Consider the following 26,837-nt stretch of genomic DNA (forward strand, 5'->3'; position numbering starts at 1 on the left):
CATCTGCAAAATGTACAGTTTGCAAATCAGGTTTATTGGCAAAATTTACAAACGTTTAGCGGTTTGCAATGAACAAATCAAATAGAAGTAATTGAAATAGCTCAACACAAATGTTTCAAGTGGTTTCCCCAAATTCAACTTTTAATGACTTCTGCAGTCTCAAAATTACTCAACCCCCCGAATAGAATCCCTCACAACAGCACAAATCTGCATAACAGATGTTGTCTCAAACACACCTGATGCAACTAATCAAGGACTTCATTCGTTGCACCAGGTGTGCTTGAGCTAGAACACATTAACTATCTGAACTGGTTTGGCTTGTTGAGTGTCACGCATGTTAAAAATAAGGCTAAGTCAAAAGATTGGTCCAAAAAGTTGAGAAAAGATATCACAAACCTTGATATCACAAACAATGAACAAGATACAAAAAGATAGCGAAGACACTAAATGTTCCTAGAGACACCGTTGGAAGCATAGTTCGCAAGTTCAAAGTTAAAGGAACAGTGGTTACACTACCAGGACGGGGAATAAAAAGGAAGCCATCAACTGCTGCAACCAGATTTCTGAGAAGGCAGGTTCAGGAAAACCCTCGAGTAACTGCAAAAGACCTGCAGCAAAACTTGGTGGGAACAGGCGCTGAGGTTTCAGCTTTCACAGAAAGGCACACGTACTGAACGCATGCGATTTCCATGCCAAGACGTACACCACTACTGACCCGAAAGCACAAAAAAAGTGCTCAAAATCATATAAATAAGCCACAGATGTCCCGGGATTCTTTTTTGTGGAGCAATGAAACAAAACTGGAACTTTTCGGCCTAATGGATCAGCGGTTTGTCCGGAGGAAGAAGAATGAAGCTTACGCTGAAAAGAACACTCTGTCTACAGTTCAGCATGGTGGTGTTCGGTGATGCTCGGAGGCTGCTTTGCATCCTCTGGCAATGGAAATCTGCAGCGTGAGAAAGGCAATATGGATTCATTGAAGTAACAGGAAATCTTAGCAGAAAACGTCATGCCGTCAGCGAGGAAGCTGAAGCTTGGGCGTCATTGGACCTTCCAACAGGACAATGATCCCAAGCATACCTCAAAATTCCACCAAGGCTTGGTTGCAGAAGTCATCCTGGAAGAGTCTACAGTGGCCATCTCAGTCACCTGACTTGAACCCCATAGAAAATCTCTGGTGGGATTTAAAGGCGGCGGTTGCAGCCCACAAACACAAGAATATTACTGAACTGGAGACCATTGCTCATGAGAAATAGGCTAAAGATTCCTCAGAAACGCTGCCAGAAGCTGGTGTCTGGTTATACAACTTGTTTGCAGCAGGTCATAACAGGAAAAGGATGTTCTACTAAGTACTAAAGATGCTTACCATGAAGGGGTTGAATAATTTTGAGACCGCAGAAGTCATTAAAAGTAGATTTTTTTTTGTTGTTGAATTTGGGGAAACCACTTGAAACATGCGTTTTGTTGAGCTATTTTAATTACTTTTGTTTGATTTGAAATGGGGGTTGAATAATTTTGATTACAACTGTAAATAAATCAAACTAATTAATTTAGGGAGTAAACAGATTCCCAGGCATTAATATTTAGATGGGTAAGATGTTGGAATTCACTGTGACTGTACCAGTATTGTAATAGTCTTTAAATATTTTATTTTTCCATCTTTGGCATATGGGTATAATAGTCATTCTGTGCTATCTGATATAAGTCTTTTGTGAGGTGTATCTATATTAAGTATCTGGACAATTAAGACAAAACTTAATGCATGAACATTATCAAGCGTCTAAACATTTTTGTTAATGCATTATAATGTATTACCAGAAAAACCTTTATCAGTATAAGGCTTTTAATTATTTACATTGATTTAGTTCATCAGTCTGAATACAGCATTGTGTCAATAATTCTGTTTCTCTATTATTTTCATATAAATACTAAAAGGTATCAAATCTACATGATTTCTGAAAACAGGAACTTTTCACTTGTCATTAGTCCAGGACATCTAAACCACACGATTTCTACAGTATGTAGAGTGTGATTGTAAAAAGGTTGTGCTAAAATTCCATTATTAAGGAATGTGGAAATCTTGAACATGAGTTAATATTGAACGGCACAAAACATATGTTGACAAGATTATTTTAGTTGTACACTTATATAAATAATTTACATTTGTATGCCCGGTGCTGTAATGCAACAGTTTCTAACAATGAACATTTTTCTGAGAAGCACCTTATAAGTTGAGAATTTCATGACCGAGGGTCTTGAGTCTTCTACAGCGGTTCTTCACTGTTGTGGGATGGCATCTGCTACTGTTTGTTCAGTCCTCTCTGTCCCAGCAGAGCTCTTGCAGTTCTCCAGTTTACTACCCAGCTGATGGCCATACTCAAACTTGATCCTCAGTTCTCCCACCTGTGAGTGCGGAAGGATGTCTGGAATCCATTCGATCACAAAGGGCACTGGCTCTGTCTGCTCAGCAGCACAGGTCCCTGAGAGACGATACCACAGCGTTTTAGTTATACAGTAAAGCAGAATACTTGGAGTGATAACTATCCCCAGGCCTGGCTCCTGTCAGGAGCTTGGCCCACGCTGGCCCCACGCCAAATAACAACCAATATCAAAACTGTTGTGATGTTCAGAGTCGGCACTTTAAAAACACCCTACTTTCGGATACCATACAGTTGGCCGATTATCACCTGGTAGAAACACCTCCAAGTGCCTTCCTCAGATATTAAATGGCGATAGCTCATGTCTTATTTCATGCCAGTGTTATGCTAACCCATCATTAAAAAAATAAAAAATAATAATAATATTATAATAATATATATATATATATATATATATATATATATATATATATATATATATATATATAAAGTCATCATTACATAAAAAGTCAAAATCATAAGTCTTAAAAAAATCTAAATTCTTAGAAATTAAGAAATAATTATGAGATAGTCAAAATTATGAAATACTAAGTCACAGTGGAAATAGTCAAAATTGAGACAAAAAATAAAAAGAGAAGAAACATTTATGACAGAAAGCTTAAATTATGAGACACAAAATAATTATGAATCTGACATCATAGTAATTATTAATTATAAATATTATCTTATAATTTTGGCTTGTCATAGTTTCAACCAAAGCATGATTTTTTTTTCTTATGTGGCTGAAATGGGCTTCAAGTATTCCAGAAAGTGGTGTAATAATATATCTGGATACTGTATTGAATATAATGTAGAATCTTTCTGTTGTGGCATCTCCGCTTTGAAAACTGAAAATCAAAATTGGGTATTATGATATCTAACACGCAGAGCAAAAATCTTGCTAACCTATGAATTATGAAGAAATGTTTGAAAATGTAAAATTACCATGGTTTGACCATTTGTTGCTTTGATTTTTATTGTAGATTTATCGATTTATTGTACTTTTTTTAAATTATTATTCTATTTTTACACTAATTTCAGTTTTAAAAAAGTATATTCTTGTATGACTTATTTAAAAAAAAAAAAAAAAAATTATATATATATATATATATATATATATATATATATATATATATATATATATATATCATAGTAGTATTTGTTGTTCTGCCCTTTTCATTTAAAGAAATAAATAAATCACTGCCCTTATCATAAAAAAAAAAAAAAAAATCACTGTAAGATGATTCTCATTATTGTGCTTAATTGTTATTTTAAAATTGTAAAATTACCATGGTTTGACCATGGTAATTTTACCACGACAACATTGTCAAAACCTTCCCCGTTCACATGAATCTATGAAAACGACTAAAAAAAAAAGCTGTATTATGCTGCCAGGCCAGTAGTTGGCGATGTCACTTTGTAAAGAAACAATACATGCCTATAGACTGAACATGTTTTCACAAATTTGCATTTTTATAGTTTACATGGAGACGATAATGGTACAGTTTTCAAAAACATGCACTTTGAAACCCATTTTTTAACATTTGTGTTTTCAGGGCCCCAAAACGGCACTGTTGTGTAAATGAACAGCCAAACTGCATAAAAAGTTTTTAGTTTTACATTTTTAGTTGAAAACTGTGTCATGTAAACAGCCCCTAACTGAACACATCCACTTACCCACTCTGAGGAAGGTGCGTAGCTCCAGTGGTCTGATGGCCAGAGGCTTATTGGTGCGTGAATGGTGGCTGGTGTCTGATCCAGGATCAGGAGGGGTCTCCCGGCAGCGGTACAATGAATAGGAGCTGTCACTGTTCTTCACAAAACACTGAGTGAGTTCCAGAGGTAACTGTTCAAACAGAAAGCCCTCATTTAGAGACTGCCCACAGATGATAAGGCCATTAGTCAGGATCTGAAAATGCAGAAAACGGGTACACACCTCTGGTGTATCAAAGATTCGCTTCACGTGCATCAGGTTGGTAATGTGCCAGGTGTATTTAGAGAAAGAGCCCAGAGGCAAAGCGTCATCACGCACAAATGCTAAAAACACAGATATGACAGAAATATTAAAACAAGGTATAACAAGATTTATAATCAGAATTAGATTGTTAGCACATGATCAATGGCTACACATATTATACTTACTGGTGGTGTAGTTGGGGAGTCTTCTTTTTTTTGAGCCCAATGATAAACGCTGCTGTATGGCATTGAAGAAAGACTGAGGGATGTGGAACACCAACGGCTCTGGCTTGCCTGTTCACATTCAACTTCAGTGTTAACTCAACATTATAATCTGAAAATCTGATACAAAAAGGTTGTTGTATGTGAAAATCCCAGTAGATCAGCAGTTTCTGAAATACTCAGACCAGCCCGTCTCTTAAGTCACTTAAATCACCTTTCTTCCCCATTCTGATGCTCAGTTTGAACTTAGCAGATCGTCTTGACCATGTCTACATGCCTAAATACATTGATTTGCTGCCATGTGATTTGATGATTAGATATTTGTGAAAACGAGCAATTGAACATACACATACATACATATACTGTATGTATATATGTATATATATATATATATATATATATATATATATATATATATATATGTATATATATATATATATATATATATATATATATATATATATATATGAAAGTATACAATATATTGGCATTAGAAAAACATTTATATTTATACATTTTGAATATTTTATGACCATTTAGATTTATTGTACTTTTTATTTAAAAAAAAAAAGTATATTCGTGTATGACTTATTTAAAAAAAAAAAAATTATAAATCATAGTAGTTGTTCTGCCCTTTTCATTAAAAAAAAAAAAAAATCACTGTAGGATGATTCTCATTATTGTGCTTAAAGGGATAGTTTGGCCAAAAATGATATTTAACCCATGATTTACTCACCCTCAAGCCGTTCGAGATGTATATGTCAATAATTTTTCAGACGAACACATTTTCAGTTATTTTAGAAAATGTCTTAGATCTTTCAGTGGTTATAATGTCAAGTTATGGGGTCCACTCCTTCAAGTCCCAAAATGTGCATGATCTTTCAGTGGTTATAATGTCAAGTTATGGGGTCCACTCCTTCAAGTCCCAAAATGTGCATGCATCCTTCACAAAAGTAATCCATCCGGCTCCAGGGGGATAAACGAAGGCCTTCTGAGGGTAATCCGTGCAGTTTTTGTCGTAAAAATATACATATTTAAAACTTTATAAACGAAAATAACTGGCTTCCGGTAGCGGTCGACGCGCGTTCACGGAGATGGATGCTGGCGTATGACGTAGGACATAGCGTAGGAAGCGTCGTGACGTAGAACGAACATGACAGCGCAGCCAGAGAGCAGAGCAAAACAAAACTCTACGTTCGTTCTACGTCACGACGCTTCCTACGCTATGTTCATTTTCTAAAATAACTGAAAATGTGTTCGTCTGAAAAATTATTGACATATACATCTCGAACGGCTTGAGGGTGAGTAAATCATGGGTTAAATATCATTTTTGGCCAAACTATCCCTTTAATTGTCATAAAAATATTGTCAAATATTGAAAAACTGCAAATATAGGAGAAATCTTAATTGTCCTAATATATGCTGCATTCAAGTTCTCCTGGAATATCTGTAATTACGACGTCACGGGTGTTTCAAATCACTTTGGTTGGAGCAAGATGGAAATGCACCTTTTCGACAAAAAGCACCTTTTTACTCTACTCTACAAAATGAATATCAAACTATCTTCTTCTTTTTTTTTATCTTGAAGTGAAATATGACCCAGACATAACAGGTTTTTAACAGGCTTTGTGAGAGTCACCCTGTTTTCTTACCGTCAAACTGGAAGTGCATCGTCTGATGGATCCTCTCTGTAACACTGGCTAACCACTGCTGGAAACCCAATGACACATGTGCCTCATCCACCGGCTGGCTGCTTCCTGTTTAATTCACCCGACGACATTACACACATCAAAAACTACAAATTATGATAATGAAATCCATGTGTACATCATTTATATTTTCAAACTTAAAGAGGTAATGTGATTATAAATCTCTCAACATCTGTAACAGTGTTAAAGAACAATGACAGCCAGAGTGCTAGAAAAGAAACAGAAATAAAGAAAAGCAAAATCGTGTAAGAGGAAAAATTTGGAGCACCTGGGTTCTTAATTCCAGTAGAACTGGAGTGTTTTCTGTGAGTGGGCTTGCGCTGGTTTAGGGGGGGAGCAGAAGTGTCTTTGACAGCCAGAGGAGAAGCAGAGGACACAGACGAAGCTGTGCGAAACAGTGACAGTTCCAGAAAGCCAAAGAATAAAAGAGGAATACAGATTACAGAGGAGGTGGTCAGTAACCACAGAACATAACAGCAGCATTTAGACATCAACAACAGATTTCAGTGGGTGGAAAAGAAGAGGCTCTAGGAAGGATTCATTATGAGCCCCACACAGAATTTGCATTAACAGAAAGCTCAAAATTCAAATATCCATCATTCACAAAATCCCCTGCTTCCTTATGTGTTTGTTTATCAAACATTCTGATGAATTTTATGTAAATGTATGTAGCTGCTGCAAGTATGTCACACATTTTTCCATTCCAGTTGAACACCCCTTTTTTTAAAAGCACCTAGCAACATAACTAGCGACTTTTTGGACAAACCATAGCTATTTTCCATAGAAAATATGTGGCTTAATCATCACTGACTGAAAACAGAATACCCTTCTTGTGGTTTGTCCCTCAGATGGTGGTTATGCACGGTGTGTGAGAAAAATTAAGAAAGACATTTTGTCATTTCTAACCTTCTCTATGAGTGATAATTTTATACGCAAATATAACCAAAATCACAGCACAGCCATTGTCTTTAACTTGTGTCTGTGGTGATTTTATCAGATCAAAATAAATAAGGATTTTAGAATTTCATACTCAATTCGTTGTCAGAAAAATATGTAAATGAGAACAGCTTTATTCGTAATTCGTCTGTATTAAAATACAGTATGTGAGAACAGAGAGTAGGAGAGAAGTAAGTAGATGTAAAGGGTTAAAGCAACACTAAGGAACTTTTCCTCTTCGGTCGCCCTACAGGTTGGAAGCGGAATTGTCCATTACCGCTGTCGTAAATAATTTCGCCGCATGCGCGCTTGCTGTTTATCTAGCACCGGCTTTGGAATGAACGATGTCCACAGAAAAGGTAGAGTATGTTGCATGATTTCATTAAAGTATAATGTATTGCGACATCAGAAATGAAGAAAACTAAATAATGACTATTGTAACCCTTGACGTAAAGCAAGTCAAATTTGTAGTTTTCTTATGTCTCATTCGAACTACAGAAACGAGACCCGGCTGGTTATATAGCAGATATAGGGCAGCAAAGCGAATCCAGAAGTGCCTTTCACCCTGTTACGACTTGATGAACCACGATACGATTTTGGAAACATTATTTTAAGGTAAAAAATATTCCTTAGTGTTGCTTTAACACTAGGCAGAATAAAAATTCAATGCAATCACGGCATTAAAAAAGTAGTTCACTTAAAATTAAATAAAAAATAAATAAAAAAAAAATAAAAAAAAAATTAAAATTAAAATTTCCTGATAATTTACTCACCCCCATGTCATCCAAGATGTTCATATCTTTCTTTAGTCGAAAAGAAATTAAGGTTTTTGAGGAAAACATTTCAGGATTTTTTTCCATATATTGGACTTGGATATATATATATTTTTTTTTTTTTTTTTTACCACAAATGCTCGTCTTGCACGTCCACGACTTCATGCATTACGCAATCACGTTGGAAAGGTAACGCGTGACGTAGGTGGAAAATGTAGGCCGAAAAAGTCCTCTCATTTTCTCCTCAAACTTCAAAATTGTCCAACATCTTTGTTTTACCTTTTATTTATTTATTTATTTTGTAAAGGCGTTTGATTTAGTCTTTGCACGTTCGCTTTGTAAACACTAGGCCGGTACTTCCGCCTAAGACCCTTATTCCTCGGCTGGGATTGTGTAGAGCCCTTTGAAGCTGCATTGAAACTTCAATTTGGACCTTCAACCCATTGATATCCGTTGAAGTCCACTATATGGAGAAAATCCCAAAATTTTCCCCAAAAACCTTAATTTCTTTTCGACTAAAGAAAGAAAGACATGGGGGTGACTAAATTATCAAGAAATTTTATTCTGAAAACTAATCCTTTAACATGCTAATTAGCATCATCGTCTAATCATCCAATGACATTTAGCCATTTCAAGCAGACTTTAGCTACTTTCCACTGAAATTAGTTGGCAACAGTGGGCCCGAGACAAACTGTGGATGGCTGTTCAGAGAAACTTACCCGTAGACGACTCCATAAATTTGAGTCTCTTGGAACGATGAGAGATGGAGGGCTCAATGTGCTGCTGAGATATACCGAATGCTGTGGCATCTGCCCTGTCCTGCAGTCCTGGACATACACAATAATAACAGATGACAGTCATCTCTGATGCATAGAAAAACACTCCAGGCACCATATATAGACCTGTACCAAACCTAACTACACACAAATGCTTGCAGGAATAGGAATAGAAACTATCTTTTGAGATAGCTAATTCTTGCCAACACATAAAGAAGCATCGCATGTATCCTTAATGGAGAAGGCAATTCCAGAACTGACTGCGATAAACTCTGTGCAAAAAATGTATTTAAAAAAAATGTGTCAAGTGGAAATTTTTAATTTATTAATATGCTTCATTCAGTGCCAAGAAGTATCAATTAAAAAGTTCAGTCTTTTAAAATGTAAAGTCTGACCAATTATTCGTCTACTATATCTTTGTGTATACATTATTAGATAGCAGAGCATCGTGGTAACATCAAAATCTGTCGGAAACAATTCAGTCAAGTCTCCTGTGCACTTCACATAAGGAGCACTATTTTTGATCTGTACAAGTTGCTTCCATCACTGAACTTACTTAAGAGGAACTATGATACTTTTTTTCTTCTAGATCTGCTGTACAGCCGAAACAAACTTTGTTGCATTAATTTCCTGTCATCTCTGTAAAGCTGCTTTGAAACAATCTGTATTGTAAAAAGCGCTATAGAAATAAAGGTGACTTGACTTCCTATATGGAGCTTTTCCAAATCTGTCACTTTTGAAACCTGGGTTAGGATGCCACCTTAGAGTAGGGATAGCCAACCCTGGAAGACTACCTTCCTGCAGACTTCAGTTTCAAGCCTGCTACAACACACTTGAATGTTTTTCCAAGTAATCCTGGTTTAGGTGTGCTGGACCAGGAGAAGTGTTGGCTAACTCTGCCACAGAGCAGCGCTGGGCAACTCTGGCCCTCGATATCCACTTTCCTGCACAGTTTAGCTCCAACCCCAATCAAACACACCTGAACAAGCTAATCCAGGTCTTCAGAATTACTAGAAAGCTACAGGCAGATGAGTTTTATCCGGGTTAGAGCTGAACTCAATCACAATCACTTGCAGGAAAGTCAATCACAAGGGACAGAGGCCGTAGACAGAAAGGAGGTTCACTAGGTCAGTGGTTCTCAATTCTAGTCCTGGCGTCCCACCGCTCTGCAGTTTGTATTTCTGTCTTATTTGTCACACTCAGTTCAGATCATGGAGATCTCTCCTAATGAGCTGATGATAAGTGATGGTAAAATGAAGCTTTGTGAAAGGCTTTCCTTTCAAATGTATAGTAAAATGGTACATTACTCAAAGCTTTGGAACACGGTGCACATTAACGACATCTTGTGGTCGAAAGGTAGAAAAGCTGCCTTTAAGTCCTAGAAGACCCAGCCATTTTTTGATTGTTTCATGTAAAAAATCAGTTTGTGCTACAAAAACCATATGTACATGGCAATAAGTCAATAAAAGTATGTAGTCAATATAAATAAATATCTTTCACATGTCATGAAACTGTATGAATAAATGAGTCTGGGAAAAAAAAATTGGGGATTAATATAAATTGACGTGCACAAAACTACACTTGTAAATATTTGTATTATGATTTATTCTTATCAAAGTGAATGACTCTCGAAACCAGCACAAGGGGTTCCCAGTACAGTGCTTCAATCTGAGATGTTTTTTTTATTATTTTTTTTTATACAAGCTTCGAAGCCGAACGTCACATCACTGTTGACGATCAAATAATTAGGTGTGTTAGAGATAAGAGACATGTGCAGAGTGGTGGGTCGCCAGGACCAGAATTAAGAACCACTGCACTATGTTTTTCAGAATAGAGCTTATGTGGATGGAGATGCAGACAACCTAAATCAGGGGTATCCAATCCTGCTCCTGGAGGGCCACCATCCATCCAGCAGTGTTGAGCTCAAATCCTACTGAATCAAGGGGTGCGTGTCAATCAGCTTCCTAGGTCGTGAATCAGTATATTGTGTACTCGAATTAGGTTATTGCCTGGCTCAATACACATTGGGACACTGATGGCTCAATTTCAGGTGACATCAGGGAATTTCAGGGGGACAGAGGTGTTGTATAACCATTTACATGCATTACATTCTAATTCAGGTATCATGAAGTTATGAATAACTTCTCCACCATGGTTAGTGTTTTATGAATATGTTCTTGTCAATAGTTAAATCATGTTAGTTAATGATACACATAACTTTATTTTATCTAATAAAATTAGTAAATTATCTAATAAAATTCTGAAGTAAAAAAGTGCTTATAGAAACTAATGCAATTTTCATGCACATCTAATTGACGCATAAACTGAGCGTTCTTATTTTGTTGTTGTGGTTAATGTTATTATTTCAGCAAACAGTTTGTTTCGTATATTCAGTTAAAAAGCATTAAGTAAGAGCGGGGTATTCTAGCATATTTAAAGACCCCCCTGTAGTGAAAATCAAAGTTTTAATGTTGTTTATATGTCTATGAGGTGGTTTTAATATGCTTTAAAACAAACCAAGTGCAAATTCATAAGTCAACACTATTGCAGTGTTTTCTCCTTAAAACTGCAGTGAACCAAACACAGTCTCAAAATCGCGGTTTGAAATCGCTGGTGTTTCTGACGTCACAAACTACCTTGTAACCAATCACGTCAACGTGTGATCGTCAACGAGTGGATCTCTGAGCTGGTGTGAGTGAGTGGAGGCGGGCTAATTTGCATATTCATAGAACCATGTATTCTAAATGAAGCAAGGGTGTAGTTACATTAAAGCTATTTTAAGACATGGTGATCAAAATTAAGTTTAAGGGTTAAAATGATTGACTACAGGCCAGGGGACTTTAACTCAACTGCTCAGGTAATGTCAATGTTATGCCTTATTTCAGGGGAGGCAGAAATTACAATTTAAAACCAGTCAGAGCTATAGAAATCTATCTTTATATTTACAAGTAAGGCTTCATATTATAAGCATATATTACAATGCTACTTTCTAGACCCCAAACTGAGGTGGCTTGTGCAATTAGTTGCAAGCGTTTGCTTCAGAAAATGTGATGTATTTCCCAGTAAGTGCATTGTGGGATTTTTTGGGGAGTGAAAGTTCCAGAGCATTATAAAAATATTGCGATTGAAACAGCTCTTGAAATGGCCGACTCTCTGATCAGTGGCCGGAATACTAGGAAGATGCACCTAAGGTCACCCAACATTTTATGTGTTTTGGCCGTTCATTTACAAGACTATCGCATTTCGTGGGCCAGAAAATGTAAACTTTTGAAAATGGGTTTCAAACTTTCAAAGTGCAAGTTTTTGAAATTGATACCATTATTAACTCTGTGTTAAAGGGCCCCTATTATGGATTTTTGAAAATGACCTTTCATGTAGTGTAACATAGCTCTAAGGGAATGAAAACATCCTGCAAAGTTTTAAATCTGAAAGTGCATTGTATATAAAGTTATTGTCTTTCAAAAGTAAGAGTCAATGAAATGAATTGTTTTCCAAACGAGTCATAAGCCGTTTCGTTGTGACGTCAAAACATTAGCATATTGTCCGCCCACTTATTGCGCGCTCAGACACCAGGGGAAACTTGAACCTCAAACTGGCAGCTGATTCCTGTGGATACTGGATAGCATAGCATCATGTCGAGAAGACGTTGTGCTCTATAATGCAAAGGTAAAGCTGTTTTTTTTTTTCACTGCCCAAGGACGAGCATGTGAAGAATCAGTGGTTAAAATTCATCTTTACCACAATACCACAGCAGTATAATACTAAACTTTTGCTGTGTTCCCTTTATTTCACTGACGACAGCTTCTCAAATCTCGGAGTTCAATGCAGGATTCGCAAACCGCTTGCTCTTGAAAGATGGTGTTCAAAATACTTAGTTTTGAGTTATATATTGTGTAGGTCTCCTGCTAACAGGCTAACTCACGTTATCACGGTCTTTCTTAAATACTTCTGCTAATCAGTTTGTGGGCCACTATTACCTATAACTGTGTATATTAATGCAGATTGTCTGTCTGCACTCTCACTACTTTGAGGAAAGATTAAGCATGGAGCTAGATTTGTTTTACAAACATTTTTATGTTACACCAGTCATTCACGCTAGAGCTCGGCTAATGTATACATTGCATACATGCACTGTTATTGATACAGTTTCCACGTGTTCACTGCAATATATTACAAAAATACTCGGTAGATAAATAAAAATAATCGGTTTGTTGATGGACATGCACTTGTTAATGCTGATGGTGAGGAATTACAGTTGCAACATCTCATAATGTACCTCAAACTGAGTAGTGTATCACTGAGAAACACTGAGTCCTGCTCGAGTCGTCCTTGCGATGGAGGTTCTGGTTGAATAACTAGTTCTTCCAGTGTTTCATCATCGGACTCTCGCTCGCATTGATATGGTAAAATCAACGTCATTGTTCGTTACTGTGTTTATTTTAAGGTGTAGGAAGCCTCAGGACACGCAATCACAACAGACTGAGCTGTCTGGCCAATCAGAGCAGAGTAGCTCGCGGAAAGGAGGGATTTAGAGAGATTGATTCATTTGACGAGTCGTTTGAGAATCATTGAAAAATGTGGTGATGTGCAAATGTATATTATGAGGAAATTAAACAGTTTTTTAACCTTTGATGCATGTAAACCTGTTGTAGGAGACTCCACAAACAACATTAAGAAACTTTAAAATAGCATAATAGGGGCACTTTAACTACAAAAATGCACATTTGTGAAAACAGTGACGTCAGTCTATAGGCATATAGTTTTTATTTACAAAGTCACCTCGCCAACTACTGGCCTGGCATGCATATACGTGTGAACAGGGACCGTTTTGACAACGTTGTCATTGGTACACAAAAAAACGCAAAAGAAAAACTTCAGTTTTAGTACATCGTTGTTGTGAAAACGTACCCTTAGAATTACTAGAAATTTTCAGGCAAGTGTGTAGGAGCAGGTTGAAGCTAAACTCTTGCAGGATTGGAGACCCCTGAGCTAAATGGTTGACTTACCATTCATGTTGTAGTTGAGGAAAGCTGAAAACTCAGTGGCAAGCTTCTCATCACTCGTGAAGGCACAAACGCAGGCATAGAAGTGCAGGCAATGTTCAGGTAAGCTGTGCTCATGGGAATTTTCTCGTTCTTTGACATTAGGATGACCCCCACTTCTTGCCCCCAAATCCCCCTTGGCATTGGGTGCGTAGCATGCACAGCAAAAGGGAGCAGTACCCTCAGTCTTCTCTTTAACACTAGATAAGCCTACCGTCAAATGCAGCAGTCCCAGAGGGTGGGCTTCACCTGGCTGGCACTTCACTATTAGGGTACCTTTGGAGACCCTCTGCACTAAGGGTCCCGGTGTCTCTGTAGCCAGCCTCCACAACTCTTCCTTGGCCTGGGAAGTGGCCACCAAGGCCTCCAGCACAGAGCTCTTGAGTGGCAGAGGTGTTGCTTGGGTCTGACACTCCATTGCTTGCTTCACATGGGTACAGGGACTTTTGGATGTTTGCTGATTGGTTCCTTCAACTGTCGACTCACTTTCGTTCTGCTGGCAAGAGGGCATGTAACAGCGACCGAGGTTGACACGGGTCAGCAAGGTTCCATCTGCGGTAGTAATAGCTGTATCCGTGAGGACTAACTCAACAAAGCCTCGCTGTTCTGAGCCACGTCCCCGCTGACGCACAGAGAATACCTGCGGCCCTCCAGCTCTACCACCTTCACTGTCCGTCACAACTCGAACCACTTCAGACACCCCTTTCTTCAAACGTCCCGTCTCATGGTCCCCATCCCTGAAGATTGTTCCACAGGCCTTGTTCTTGCAGCTGAGACCGCGAGTGCCGTTGTAAATACCACACTGAGGGCACTTGCGGATGCCTCTTAAGGTAGCCTTGCCCAAGTTGGACAAGAACGCAGGAGTCTTCCGTTTGTCCCGAAGTTTCCCGCTTAAATTACTGGAGGTTTGAGTGACAGGAGAAACCACCGTTTGTGTCGCCAGCGGCATTCCAGAATTTACTAGAGGACTATCCATTGTTATCACACACACTGAAACCGAGAGTGATACAGAGAACAATTTTAATTTTCATGAACTAGGCGGGAGCCCTAAGCAAAATACTGTTTAAGAACTGTAGTGCTACTACGGTACAGTGCAGTGGAATCATTAGTCCATTTTTACAGGAGCACAAACCCCAGTGAAATAATCGCTGTCCCAGTAAAATATTACTGAAAACTCCTTGTCTGATGGTGGAGATTACAATATTCAATGTAAATGTTTGCAAAAAGCTCTGACATTGTTCATGATTCAGTTTGATTCATTCAAACAATTCACACACAACACTAAATCGTTTGAAGTGGTTTTTCACCTCTAAAAAGTAACAGGATACTTTAAAAGACAATAAACAAAAAGAGCGCTGAATAAGGTGAATGTTTACCTCCAATCTATTGTTGGAAACTATTCACCTACAATCAATAATTTGTCAGCAATGAAGTAGCACTTCATTCGCATGCAACTTGTGAATGACTCTATACTGTAAGTAAAGACAATTCACATAATTTACATAACAGTATTTTTTTATGGGGGCGGGTGGGGATGGGGGGGGGTGCAAAAGTACTGATGAAAGGCTAAAAATGCTCCTGGTACTACTATGATAGTATCAAGTTGCCATTACACTGAATGGCTAATATTAAAATGCCATGGTACGTGCATGCTACTTCAAAGAATACCATTGTAGGCTACATGTTCAAAAAACCCTGTTGGCAATCTTGGCATAGCACATAAAAAAATAAAAAAAAATAAAAAAAACATACTGTATTGCCATGGTGGTACTGTGGTACCATTGTACTGTATTTGGCTAATCTATGACAATAACTCTTAAGTATGATGAATGAGGATCAATTAAAATGATTAAAACTGATTAAATGATCGACCATAACCCTCATCATAGCTCTTACTTATTAAAACAATGATTAACACACTTCATAAAGTAAATTTAAATAATAAATACAAAAAAAAAACATAAAACATTCATTAAAATGTTTCTTCAAATTCTTCCACAAATCGCATGAAAATGTCAGACATGTTCCTGCAATTACACAGTAGTACAGTATAGATTGACAAAGCATTGAAATAACATCGAGTTTAACCTTAGCTGTGTGACAGTGAATGAATGCAATGAAGTAAATGATGATGGGAGACGGGCCAACCTCTACAAGGGCGCTTTCCAGACGCTCAGTGGTCAGATCCCACGGAGGATTTCACTTCAGAGACTCAGCAACCGTCGCCATTCCTCCTTACATACAGACGCTCTGCTGCGGCTGTAACGAGCTTTCCGATTGGCCATTGGGTGACCAATCAAATGCATACTGGGAACTGAAGCCAGTAGCAACTCTAAACTCATTAACATTTTGGAAATATAATTATTTCTTAGTTTCGCGGACTCGTTTATTTTCTTTCTGGATTTTTAAGATAAAAAGTAGTTATGTAAAATAATAATGTTTTTTTTTTTATATAATAAAATGAAACATTTTACAATTTCTTTCTTTTTGCTACTTCAGATACAATTATAAACAAATTTTCTTTTACCTTCATCCTTGATATTTCATATTAAACATATCGGTAACACTTCACAATAAGGTTTATTAGTTAACATTAGTTCATGTATTAACTAACATAAACTAAGAATGAGCAATACATTTGTTAATCTTTGTTAACGTTACTTAATAAAAAATACAGCTGTTCATTGCTTGTTCATGTTAGTTCACACAGAGCATTAACTAATGTTAACAAGAAAATAGTGTAAAAATAGTATAAAAAATAGTGACAAATTGTATTTCTTGTGTGGTAATTCATAATTTAAGCGAATTAAAACTCATTTCCACCACAACCAATCATTTTGCCTAAACTAGTAACCCTAGTGTCTGAACAAGGTAGTGAAAGATAATCCAGCTCAAAGACAACAGAGCAGGCAGAAATGTTTGTTTGCATCTGCATTTTAATGGGACAAAGCAAGAATACATAATTGTAAGATGAACATTATTTAAAAAAAAAAATCCTCAAAACACAAGGTCTCGATTTATTCGTAGGCACTGCCTATGTTTAATGATCATCAGTTTCTTCAAATGAAATCAACTCAAATAAGGCAACACAATTGGTCTCATGTGTATTAAAACTCCAATGGGCAACAGTGCAAAATTCTGATCCATTCAGGTTTCTCGTCTTGATACTAAATACTTCATTTAAAAAAAAAAAAATTCAACGTTTCGATTTTATATACAGAATTAATCGCAATTCTAACAAAATGTCTGTTGCAGTGCGAGTCAGCAACTTCTTCTCCAAGAGTTCTCTGGAAGAATCCTTAAACCGTATGGACCAGCATTTAACAGCGCCGCTAATGCCAAATAGTTGCAATGAAGCCCAAGCCCATTTCCCACCCACCTATCCTCCCTCCCTCCATCCCACCTACAAAAAAAAAGCAAGCAAGCAAGCATCCATAATCAACATCTGAATTATCTTTATATAGCGTCCCAACAGTAAAACACAGTTTGGTTATTTACATACAGAATGGTAAACTGTACTTGTAAGCCCTCAAAAAAAGTGGAATGCAAAACAATTTAAAATACCTAAAATTTGCGTAACATCAAATTTTTGTGAAAACGTATTAATATTGTGCAATATTCATCTGCCTTCAAGGAAAAAAATGTGGCAGTCATCCCTGCAATTGGTTTAGTTTGAGAAATTGAATGTCTAATTAAAAAAATACAACAGTTGACATCCATTTTATTCATTTTATAAACAAACAAAAAAAGTTGACATTTCACACGATTCGTTGGTGTCGTCGCTCCGTTCAACAAAACTATTTTGCTTTTAAAATGGCAAGTCCAAAAGAAAAAAGGCAAAGCTTCATATATTACAAAATCAGCAGCTGAAATCGCTCTAAACAACCCCCCCAAAAAAAGCAAAATGGAAAAGTTGCAGTTATTGTTGATTTTATTCATTTATAGTACTTTGAGTTAAAAATGGCATAGTCCTCTCCGAATAAGTCAGTCGGACACCAGGCCGAAGACTTGTGGATTTATGTGGGTGTGAGTTAATGTGTCTGAATATGCTTGTGTATCAGGGTGTGTGGTTTAATCCCAGTGTAGGGCAACTCGAGACCCCGCAATGATGAGCAAGATCTGCCTCAAAGTCTCAAACTCAAGGAAAATTACAAGTGGAGGGTGGGGAGGATCAGGGGGGAAAAAAAATGGCACACCCCCTCCCCATGCCAGGCATCTTGACAGGTGTTTGAGAATGGGATGGGGGTGGTGTGTAGATCCCTGCTGCGGCCGCAGTAGAGTGCTAGAGATGTTCATCGCCCCATCAGTGTGTGTGGTATCCTGCAGTGCCCATGCTGGACTGGTTGGCTAGCACGGTTCCATTGACTCCCTGCGCAGGCTCCACCACGCCTCCGTTACTCACGGCACTCACACCAGTCCACCCAGCGCCAGCCTGTAAGTGACTACAAGACAAAGTAGCTGACAGTTGGTGGAAGAGAAGAGAGCAATTATATATATAGTATATATTGGGTTTTTATACCAGAAACATTTTCATTCTAGGCTGCTAGATTTTGGGGCGAACTAACATTTTAAGCAATCAAACGCAGCTGTTATAAACCTTAAATCTACATACTGTAAGGAGTGTGTGGGGGGGGGGGGGGGTCAGTGGTTGGGCGGCAGGCAGATCAGGACTAACTGGGCTACAAGAAAACCCCCAGCGCCTAAAGCCACCTATGAAAGTAACTTGAGTAGAAACCACAGTCTCTTCACACATTTTACACTGATTTATTTGGAGGAGCTTAGGAGCAAACTTTTTGCACACTGATCGTAGTGTGGTAACACTGATTTCAGATTCACATGCCCCTAAACACCATGTAGAAAACAGCAATTGTAGATACAGCACACAGAGCAATTTCTAGCAATTAAAAAGTAATTTGAGCTGAACAACTATGGAAAAAAATGTATACATTTAGTGGTCGACCAATAAATGACTTTTTTAATCTGCATTGGCCACCAAGTGTCAGAAGCAGGAGTTCTATATTGACAGCGCCATGGCTGACTTTGACAGCGCCAGCACTTAAGCAAAAGCTCCTGTTCCTCGATTTCATTATTTTAAAAAAATTTGACAAATGTTTGAAGCAAGTAAACAAAAGGTATATGAAATAGTATTATTAGTAATTGAAAGGCTACAGCAATAATACTTCCTCATTCTACTTGTCCAGTCATCACTGGACACACGACCGACAAAATTAAAATCCTTGATTTCAAACTATGCTTCGCAGGGTTTCCCATACATTCATTAATTTGTGGCGGCCCGCCACATATCAACGCTGACCGCCACGGATTGATTCAGATTTTTTAATTATTAAATATGGGTAAAATTTTATTTTATTCGCGCTGCTTGCTCCCCCTCTCTCTCACAAACTGACAATGGAGGCACGACTAGCCCCTCCTTCTCTTACCGCACGATCTGAATCAAAACATGAGCATGTAGAGGGCGGATTGTTGCCGGTGCTTAATGCTTATTCCCCCAGCGAAGATTCCAGAATCAATCCGGAGTTGAATGGTTAGTATAATGAACACTGTTGCTCAACATAACTCTGAGAAGTTGTCTAGATGTTAAGCGCGGTCGCGTTTCATTACAGATTCGCGCAAAACTTTTGCGATTTTTTTTTCTAAATATCAATTAACGTTACAACTATTGCGAAATGACGGCGTTTCCATTAACCGATGTTATGCAACGTAATTTGTTCCTCTCGCGATCAGTCATTCCAAAAATCATTGCAACGGTCGGACATTGGTAGATTCATATCACAGCCACCAGACTAGACATTATATTATTATTATCTCCAGGTTCAGGTTGGTGTGTGTTGGTTTTTGTCCACCTCAATCTCCAGGTGTGCGTGTGTGTCTGAGTCTGTGTGTGTCCACCTCCAGGTCCAGTTTGGTGTGTGTGTGTGAGCCTGTGTGTGTCTGAGTCTTTGTTTGGGTCTGAGTGAGTGTGAGTGTGTGTCTGTGTTTGAATCTGTGTGTGAGCCTGTGTTTAAGTGTATCAGTGAGTTTTTGTGTGTGTGTGTGCGTGCCTGTCCAGTTCCAGGTTTGTGTGTGAGCAAAATTTGCAACAAAAAGTCTGTGGAGCAGTCATAGCATAGAAAGTGTAGCAATGGCAAAGTCTTTAAGTTATCTGACACTAAGTGTTGGCAATGGGAATGTGTACTTGTCAATAAAAATATATAAACATATATATATTATATATATATATATATATATATATATATATTTAACTTAATCACCCCCCCCCCCCCCCCCCCGGTCCCCAAACACCACACCACCGCAAATAGAATCTTATTCTGTGGGAAACACTGCTTCGCTATTTCAAGTTGGTCACAGTCATATTCACTGTGTACTGTATGTGAAAATTAGCATTACCTGGTCTATATTTGAGAAAATATTATGTCCAGAGCACAGACACTTACCAGGTAACCAAGCACACTGCTTATAATGTACTTGGTTTATATCTTATACTTAAAAAGCAAGTAAATCTTAATCTTTTTTATTCACGCTTTTTACAATTTATTTTTGAGATTACAGCATCAAGAAATTGCTAAAATGCAATCTTCTTCATTGCAAATGGAGGTATGAAGATCTGTAGACTTACTTGAAGCCCTGTTGGTTCCAAGCCTGTCCGTACACGCCGTAAGTAGGTACCTGCCAGCCGTTAGGGACATACTGACTAATTTGTTGTGCGTTGCCGTACCACTGTCCCCACTGGCCGTATGGCTGTGCGGCGAAACCAACTTTGTTCTGCTTTAAGATAAAAAAAAACACAGAACATAAATCACATGCCTATCATTTACATATGTTTATTCTCATTATGTTGGCAACAATACTTCACAAGCATGAAGTCCACTATCACTTTTAATATTTTGCTGTAACATTTCTTGAATAAATCAGGGGATGAGAACATACTACTGCTCACCTGGGGTACCTGCACCTGCTGCATGGGGGTCACCATGTCCGTAGTCTCTTTACCCCAGTAACATTTCACTAGATGACCTTCTAAGGATGTGCCATTAACAGACACTATCGCATGAGCTGCACTTTCATGAGAGTTGAACCTACAGAGATGAAGATTGTTACATCATCCTCTGCCGTTAGGATGTCTTACCACCACGTTTCACTTAAATAACAAACATACCTCACGAATGAGTAGCCTTTGTCTGGGAACACTCTAATTTCCATTATTTGGCCAAAGGGGGAAAAGGTCTGTCTCATGAGTTGTTCTACAGCAAAAAGAGAAGAGGAGCACATTACAAAAATGACTTTCCATTAGAATTAGCTTGCATTCAAAAGGGTTACACAGAACTCCAAAAAACCCTCACCTGTAAGGCCTGTAGTGACTCCACCACAATAAACTGTGCAGTTGCTGGGGCTGGACTGGTTCACTACCTCATCGAACGACAAGTGCTTTGTGTTTGCTGTGAATTTGATTAAAGAAATACTGATTAACCTTTACAGGTCTCTACTTTTCAAGTTCATACACCCTTAAAAAGATACGGTTCATCTATAATACCCTTGTATCAAACCACTGCAAAAGGATTGACGTAATGGCAAACACGTTCTTGCAAGTCCCATCATTAACGTCAAACATGGAGTGACATGTTTTGACATGCCATAATACAACTGAATGAGCTTTGACTTTGTGGATGACTTGGATTAAACAAAAGCTTTGTGTGAAAACATCTAATATAAAGTCCTGCGGACCACTTTTCGTCTCATTCTTGGAGCTCTGCGGCCCAAGCCACCATAATGAAAAAAAGCAATCTAGATGTTCATAAAGGTTTGGAACAAAGGTTAATGTAAATGACAATTTTCCTGTTTGGCAGAACTAACATTTTAGCATGAGTTAGGTAGGGGTTTCATAATGGCAGCTAGTTTTCTCCTGATCAATATTAGTGGAGATATCTGGCAAACGCATATGAATACTCACTTTCATAGGTGGCTTTAGGCGCTGGGGGTTTTCTTGTAGCCCAGTTAGTCCTGATCTGCCTGCCGCCCAACCACTGACCTCCCATCTGCTGAATGGCATTCTCTGCATCCTGTAAACCAGTGCAAAAACATCAGCATTGCAAAAGCTTCCGGGCTTTCACACACCCTGGTTCTGCTAAGCTAAAAACCTGCATTTCCTGATGTTGGAATTGTGACTCACCCATTTGTTGAAGAATGAAACAAAACCATAGCCTTTTGACTTCCCCGTCGCCATGTCTTTCACTACACGTGCATCTCTGAAAAAAAAAAGAGCAGAAGTTGAAAGTGTAATGAAAAATTACAAATGAAATACTTGATAGAATGATTTTTAAACATCACTGAGGTTAAAGTCATTAAATGTTATGATGTGCAAAACAAAACACTGCTGGCTATCGAAAAAAACGCTCGTTACTAAATGAAACAATTTTAAGTGTTAATAAGAAAAAAACTGACAGTGCCAGAAAACCATTTCTATGAGTTTAAATCCTATATTATTTAACAAAGCAAATAATCAGATATCTGCATATTTAATAAAAAACTGAGTTATAAAACCAAACCGAAAGTGGGGTAATGGGCAAAAATGTAGACGTTGACCGTCTTTGCATCATCTGTATATGATCCAAAGGCATTTGCATAATTGTACACTAAAGCCAATATTGTGTAAGGTCGTTTAAACAGACTCAATGACTCAAAGTAGTTGAATTTACCACTGGGTGTGGAAAAAGGGATTTTCTTTATTTAAAATGCATTGTGTCACTTACGATATCCTCCCAAAGGGTGCAAAGGCAGCTCTGATATCATCAGTGGTGATTTCTGGACTGAGGTCTCCAACAAAGACGTGGAAGTGATCTAAAAAGCACCAGACAAGAGTTACTTGGATTGAAGAATTAATTTCTAATAATTCAGACATTCAGTGGGTATAAATTAGTGACAGTCTATTAATCAGATGATATCTGGCCTTCATTAGGCACTGAGGAACATGAAAAGCAACTCACTGCTTGTGTCTTTTTTCTGGCTGCTTGGTGATGTAGCCCAGTTCACCTTTACCTCCTAGGAGAAGGGAGGAAAAGATTGAAAGAAATGTTAGAAATGATAAAGACATGTTCAAGTCGCTGCTCTCTACTTATCTGACAATAAATCACTCTCCTTAACAAAATGGATGTTTGAATGTACAGCAGAGAGGAGGGAGACCTGACGATACTCAATTCACACTTAGCTGTCCTAGTGAGAACTTATTTGAACAAGCAAAACAATCTTGGTAGTAAAAAGGTCCAAATAACAAGGGACTTACAAAACAAGTGAAATTACCAACTTGTATTACTCCTCAAATGGTCCTTCATTACCTGTTGAGGATAAAATATTTTGTACTGAATAGGCATAAGACGCTTAATCTGCCTCTAATGTATAATCTATTGGAAATAGACTTGTAGATTCAAATTCTAGATATTTGAAAGAATAATATCGAATACACACTACTGGTCGAAAGTTTGGAGCCATAACTTTTTTGGAAGAAATTAATACTGTATTCAGTAAGGATGCATTAAATTGATCAAAAGTGACACCAAAAAATTTTACTTTTACAAAATATTAAAATAAATATTTTTCTTTGGAACTTTCTATTCAAAGAATACTTAAAAACACCACAAAAATATCGAATCGGCATTTAGGAATGATTTCTGAAGGATCATGTGACACTGAAAACTGGAGTAACAATGCTGAAAATTCAGCTTTGCCATAACAGAAATAAATTACATTTTTAAATTTTAGCAGTATAGTTTTATTTAATGCCATGTCAACTTCAGTGGCTATCTTCATGGCAAAAACTGAATTACAAAAATACAAATTACATATATAAAATAAAAATGACTGTTTTTAGTTGTTTTTTTTAACAAAAGCAGAATTGGTAAGCATAAGATGTTTTCTGTCAAAAACATCAAAGTCTTACCAACCCCAAACTTTTGAATGGTAGTGTATATGAAAACATCTTGAAGCATAAAATTAAAAAGCTATACAGGTGATATGACTATAAGAATGTGTCTTGCGTACAATAAAAAAAAAAAAAAAGTGGTAATGGTTGGTGCGTTAAGTCAATTTCACTGGATTTCTTGCCTGTGCTTAAGCATAAAATTCACATTTCAAGGAAGCGATTCATCGAACAATGAACATACAAAAGCATGGGTCAACAAGGTCAGGCCACAGAGCTGAATCTTTTCATGAATGATGTAGCATTGTCTCCAATCATTATTTTGGCAAATCTAAGTAAACTATAATGAGATTTATATGGCCTGAAACATGAAAAAAAGTGAAAAACCTCTGGTCAACATGAAAAAAGTCAAAATCTCTCTCTCAGTGCACATTGCACATCCAGCACACAGGCATTCTACTTCACATAAAGTTTGCAGAAGATCTGAACTGTTCCACCCTCCCGTCCCAGCCCAACTCACCCTGTAGATACGATAGCTTACCTTACCCATTATTTTACGCCCATTCATGGCTGCGAGTGAGGCCGCTGCGTGCCTATGCTCGAAGAACTCCACAAAGCAGTATGGATCGTTACCTGCCGTCTGAAGGGAAATTAGTGCGATTAGACTACATTAACTTACTTACTTACTTAAAAGCCTTGACAATTTTTATGGCACATTTTGTCTTAAAAAAAACAAGTATCAGATAAAAGCCCCTTGTCTTTTCTACTGGTTAAGTAACTGCTGCAAGAAACCTTGTAATGTGAGTGTGTGTGTGTATATATAATTTTTTTTAATTGACTGACAGCACATACATATATACATATATATATACACATATACACGAGTTGTGTAATATAATATTTTTTATAAGGCATTGAGATGCTTGGGCTTGAATGGTGAGCTACACAGAATTATTTCAAAATATCTGTCTTGGCGAGTTTTCACTTAACAGTCGGTTATGTCTTAAGTGAATGCAAGCAGTCCTATCCATGCATTAGGTCTTAATTTAATAAACCTGCTGCTGTCTGTCATTAATGTTAATCAAACAACAAAATAAAAGATGGAATCACTCTCTGATCTTGACTGAATAACTTTTGTAGCTTTAATAATCCATTTATTTGTAATTAACTTATCTGAAAATTCAATTTCTATATTTCTTACCATTTAACTTGTGTTAAATAGATATAAAATGAAAAATTGAAAGTGCTGTTCAATCCATTTTTTTCTTATATTTTATCTCCTTTGTTATTTGCATCTTTGTTCTAATTTTTAATAACAAAGATAAAATAACAAAAAAGACCATATAGTAGTTATTAATATAGTGATTATTATTAATATATTGAAGGAAAAGATGCATAGCGATGCATAGAGAATAGTTTTAGAATTAAATCATTACCCTTGGAATCATAACCGAATCATGAGGCAAGTGAGGATTCACACCTCTACTAGTATCGAGATGCTTATGAAAAACAAGAAAAACAAGTTACTGGTGCAAGAAATAAAAAATATCAATGCTAAATATATATATTAAAAAAAGATGCATTTATCTAAATGCTGAAAGACGGCATTAGCACACAACTTGCTGTATAAACAAATTATATACTCACATCCACAATCATTTTACAGCTCTTACAGGGGCCAATTTGACCAAAGAGCTGCATAATAAGGGCCTCGGTCACATCCCGTGACAGGTTTCCAACATACCTGCAAAAAAGAGGGATATGGACATGACAATGAGTGACGGGTTGAATAGAAGATACATTTAAATGTATAATTGTATACAGTTATTACAGGGGGGGTCCATGAGTGCAATCTTTGCCATCTTCAGGCACCTGAGTTACAATGATCCAACTAATCTACATTACAAAGGAATTAAGTAGGCATGAGGACCCACGGGCCGTTACTTAACCTTAAAAAACCTCATCCAGCAATGAGCTGCTTATCATGAATACAGGTTTGAAACAAAGAGATGACAAAACAGAAGCACGCACGAGCGCACAGGCAGCGCGCGACCAGCAACAAAAGCTCTTGCGCTGTCGGATATGAGGGACGAAAAGCCAGATATGACCAAAATATGCACAATTTGTAAATTTGTATCCCGGATTTACACACTGGCAACGTGCTAATTGAATAAGCATGCTGCATTTATAAAAAGTAAAGCTTTACAAATACGTCAATGAATACACTAGACGGGTTCTTTGTCTAGCAATTCCCTAACGACAATGAGCTTTCAGTAAGTACAAGGCAACTTCACACACTCAAACACAGACAGCAGTGTGTGAGAGCGGCCCTGCTGTGGCCTCAACAGGCCTGCTGCAATTATCTAAATTAACTCAATAACTAGCACATGGTGTACGAAATTCTTTGAAATCACACGACTGCCCTGTGCTTAACAGTCTTGAGGGCTAAATATACGTTAAAGTGAATCTCTTCTTCCAGCAATCAGAGCTTTTGTTTGGGACACAGAAAATGTACACGTCTGCTTTGTGGTTGCATTTCCCTTAGCATCACACTCGAGACTGTTAAGGGCTAGAAATGACTTAAGCAAAATGACAAAACGGAAAGTGCTTTTTAAAAAGCTATGGTATGAATGACTTGATCTGATATGAAGTTTTCTGTCTAACGTGTTGGCGTACAATGCCGATATACGTTACGTACAGGGTCTTGGGCTGCTCGTCGTCCATCATATTTTCCCGATCGAATTAAGACAACGAACCCTGAGAGAAAATCCTCTTGTGTATATTTGAGATGATCTCGAGTTCCAGTCTCGCTCTTTCCTGTGTTGTTACCCTCTCTGTTCTCCGCCAAACCTGTTATAATGAGAGTAAATGTGAAATGCCGCCTCGACTGACTCCAGTTATGAACAATGGAAAGGCGACATAAGATGGCGGAGGAACCGGACCGGAAATGCAAGAGCGCATGCGCGTGCGAACCACAAAGCGCACAAAAAAAGCAAGATTTGAAAATGCTTCTGACCACCGCACTGTACGTTAAATAGAAATGTATTTACAGTATGCTCAATGTTTAGAATGGCA

General features: G+C 37.7%; 2 protein-coding genes across 6 annotated transcripts; both read right to left on the reverse strand.

The window, feature by feature from the left end:
• Positions 1 to 1,430: 1,430 nt before the first annotated feature.
• cUnh2orf42 (chromosome Un C2orf42 homolog) lies at positions 1,431 to 16,083 on the reverse strand. Its single transcript, XM_081367187.1, has 8 exons — positions 15,980 to 16,083; positions 13,796 to 14,821; positions 8,733 to 8,840; positions 6,248 to 6,352; positions 4,560 to 4,667; positions 4,354 to 4,454; positions 4,095 to 4,263; positions 1,431 to 2,480 (listed from the first exon to the last, which is right to left on the reverse strand). The coding sequence occupies exons 2-8, from the start codon at positions 14,805 to 14,807 to the stop codon at positions 2,278 to 2,280; spliced, it is 1,806 nt and encodes a 601-aa protein (XP_081223313.1). The 5' UTR covers positions 14,808 to 14,821; positions 15,980 to 16,083; the 3' UTR covers positions 1,431 to 2,277.
• Positions 16,084 to 16,749: 666 nt separating this feature from the next.
• Positions 16,750 to 26,708, reverse strand: tia1 (TIA1 cytotoxic granule-associated RNA binding protein; the record flags this gene model as incomplete). Of its 5 annotated transcripts, none has more annotated exons than XM_081365611.1 (13): positions 26,461 to 26,708; positions 25,410 to 25,506; positions 25,199 to 25,261; positions 24,304 to 24,402; positions 22,834 to 22,888; positions 22,600 to 22,687; positions 22,020 to 22,095; positions 21,801 to 21,909; positions 21,193 to 21,288; positions 21,009 to 21,093; positions 20,790 to 20,928; positions 20,469 to 20,614; positions 16,750 to 18,273 (listed from the first exon to the last, which is right to left on the reverse strand). In XM_081365611.1, exons 1-13 carry the CDS (start codon positions 26,487 to 26,489, stop codon positions 18,135 to 18,137), a joined length of 1,221 nt encoding a protein of 406 aa, XP_081221737.1. In that variant the 5' UTR covers positions 26,490 to 26,708. The 5 variants fall into 5 exon arrangements, with proteins under 5 accessions (XP_081221737.1, XP_081221736.1, XP_081221739.1 ...); XM_081365610.1 differs by having other exon boundaries at positions 20,469 to 20,617; XM_081365613.1 differs by lacking the exon at positions 25,199 to 25,261 and having other exon boundaries at positions 26,461 to 26,697.
• Between the last annotated feature and the right edge of the window lie 129 nt (positions 26,709 to 26,837).

The sequence above is a fragment of the Scardinius erythrophthalmus genome (assembly GCF_964197995.2).
Source record: "Scardinius erythrophthalmus genome assembly, chromosome: 5".
In the NCBI taxonomy this organism is placed as follows: Eukaryota; Metazoa; Chordata; class Actinopteri; order Cypriniformes; family Leuciscidae; genus Scardinius; species Scardinius erythrophthalmus.

What these genes read in the sequence shown, in the direction of transcription:
- cUnh2orf42 (XM_081367187.1), bottom strand. Translation starts at nt 14,807, where the DNA reads ATGGATAGTCCTCTAGTAAATTCTGGAATGCCGCTGGCGACACAAACG. An exon ending in CCTCAACTACAACATGAATG is followed by an intron (nt 8,841 to 13,795) that starts GTAAGTCAACCA and finishes GTGTATGTCCAG; the next exon opens with GACTGCAGGACAGGGCAGAT. An exon ending in ATTTATGGAGTCGTCTACGG is followed by an intron (nt 6,353 to 8,732) that starts GTAAGTTTCTCT and finishes TGAATTAAACAG; the next exon opens with GAAGCAGCCAGCCGGTGGAT.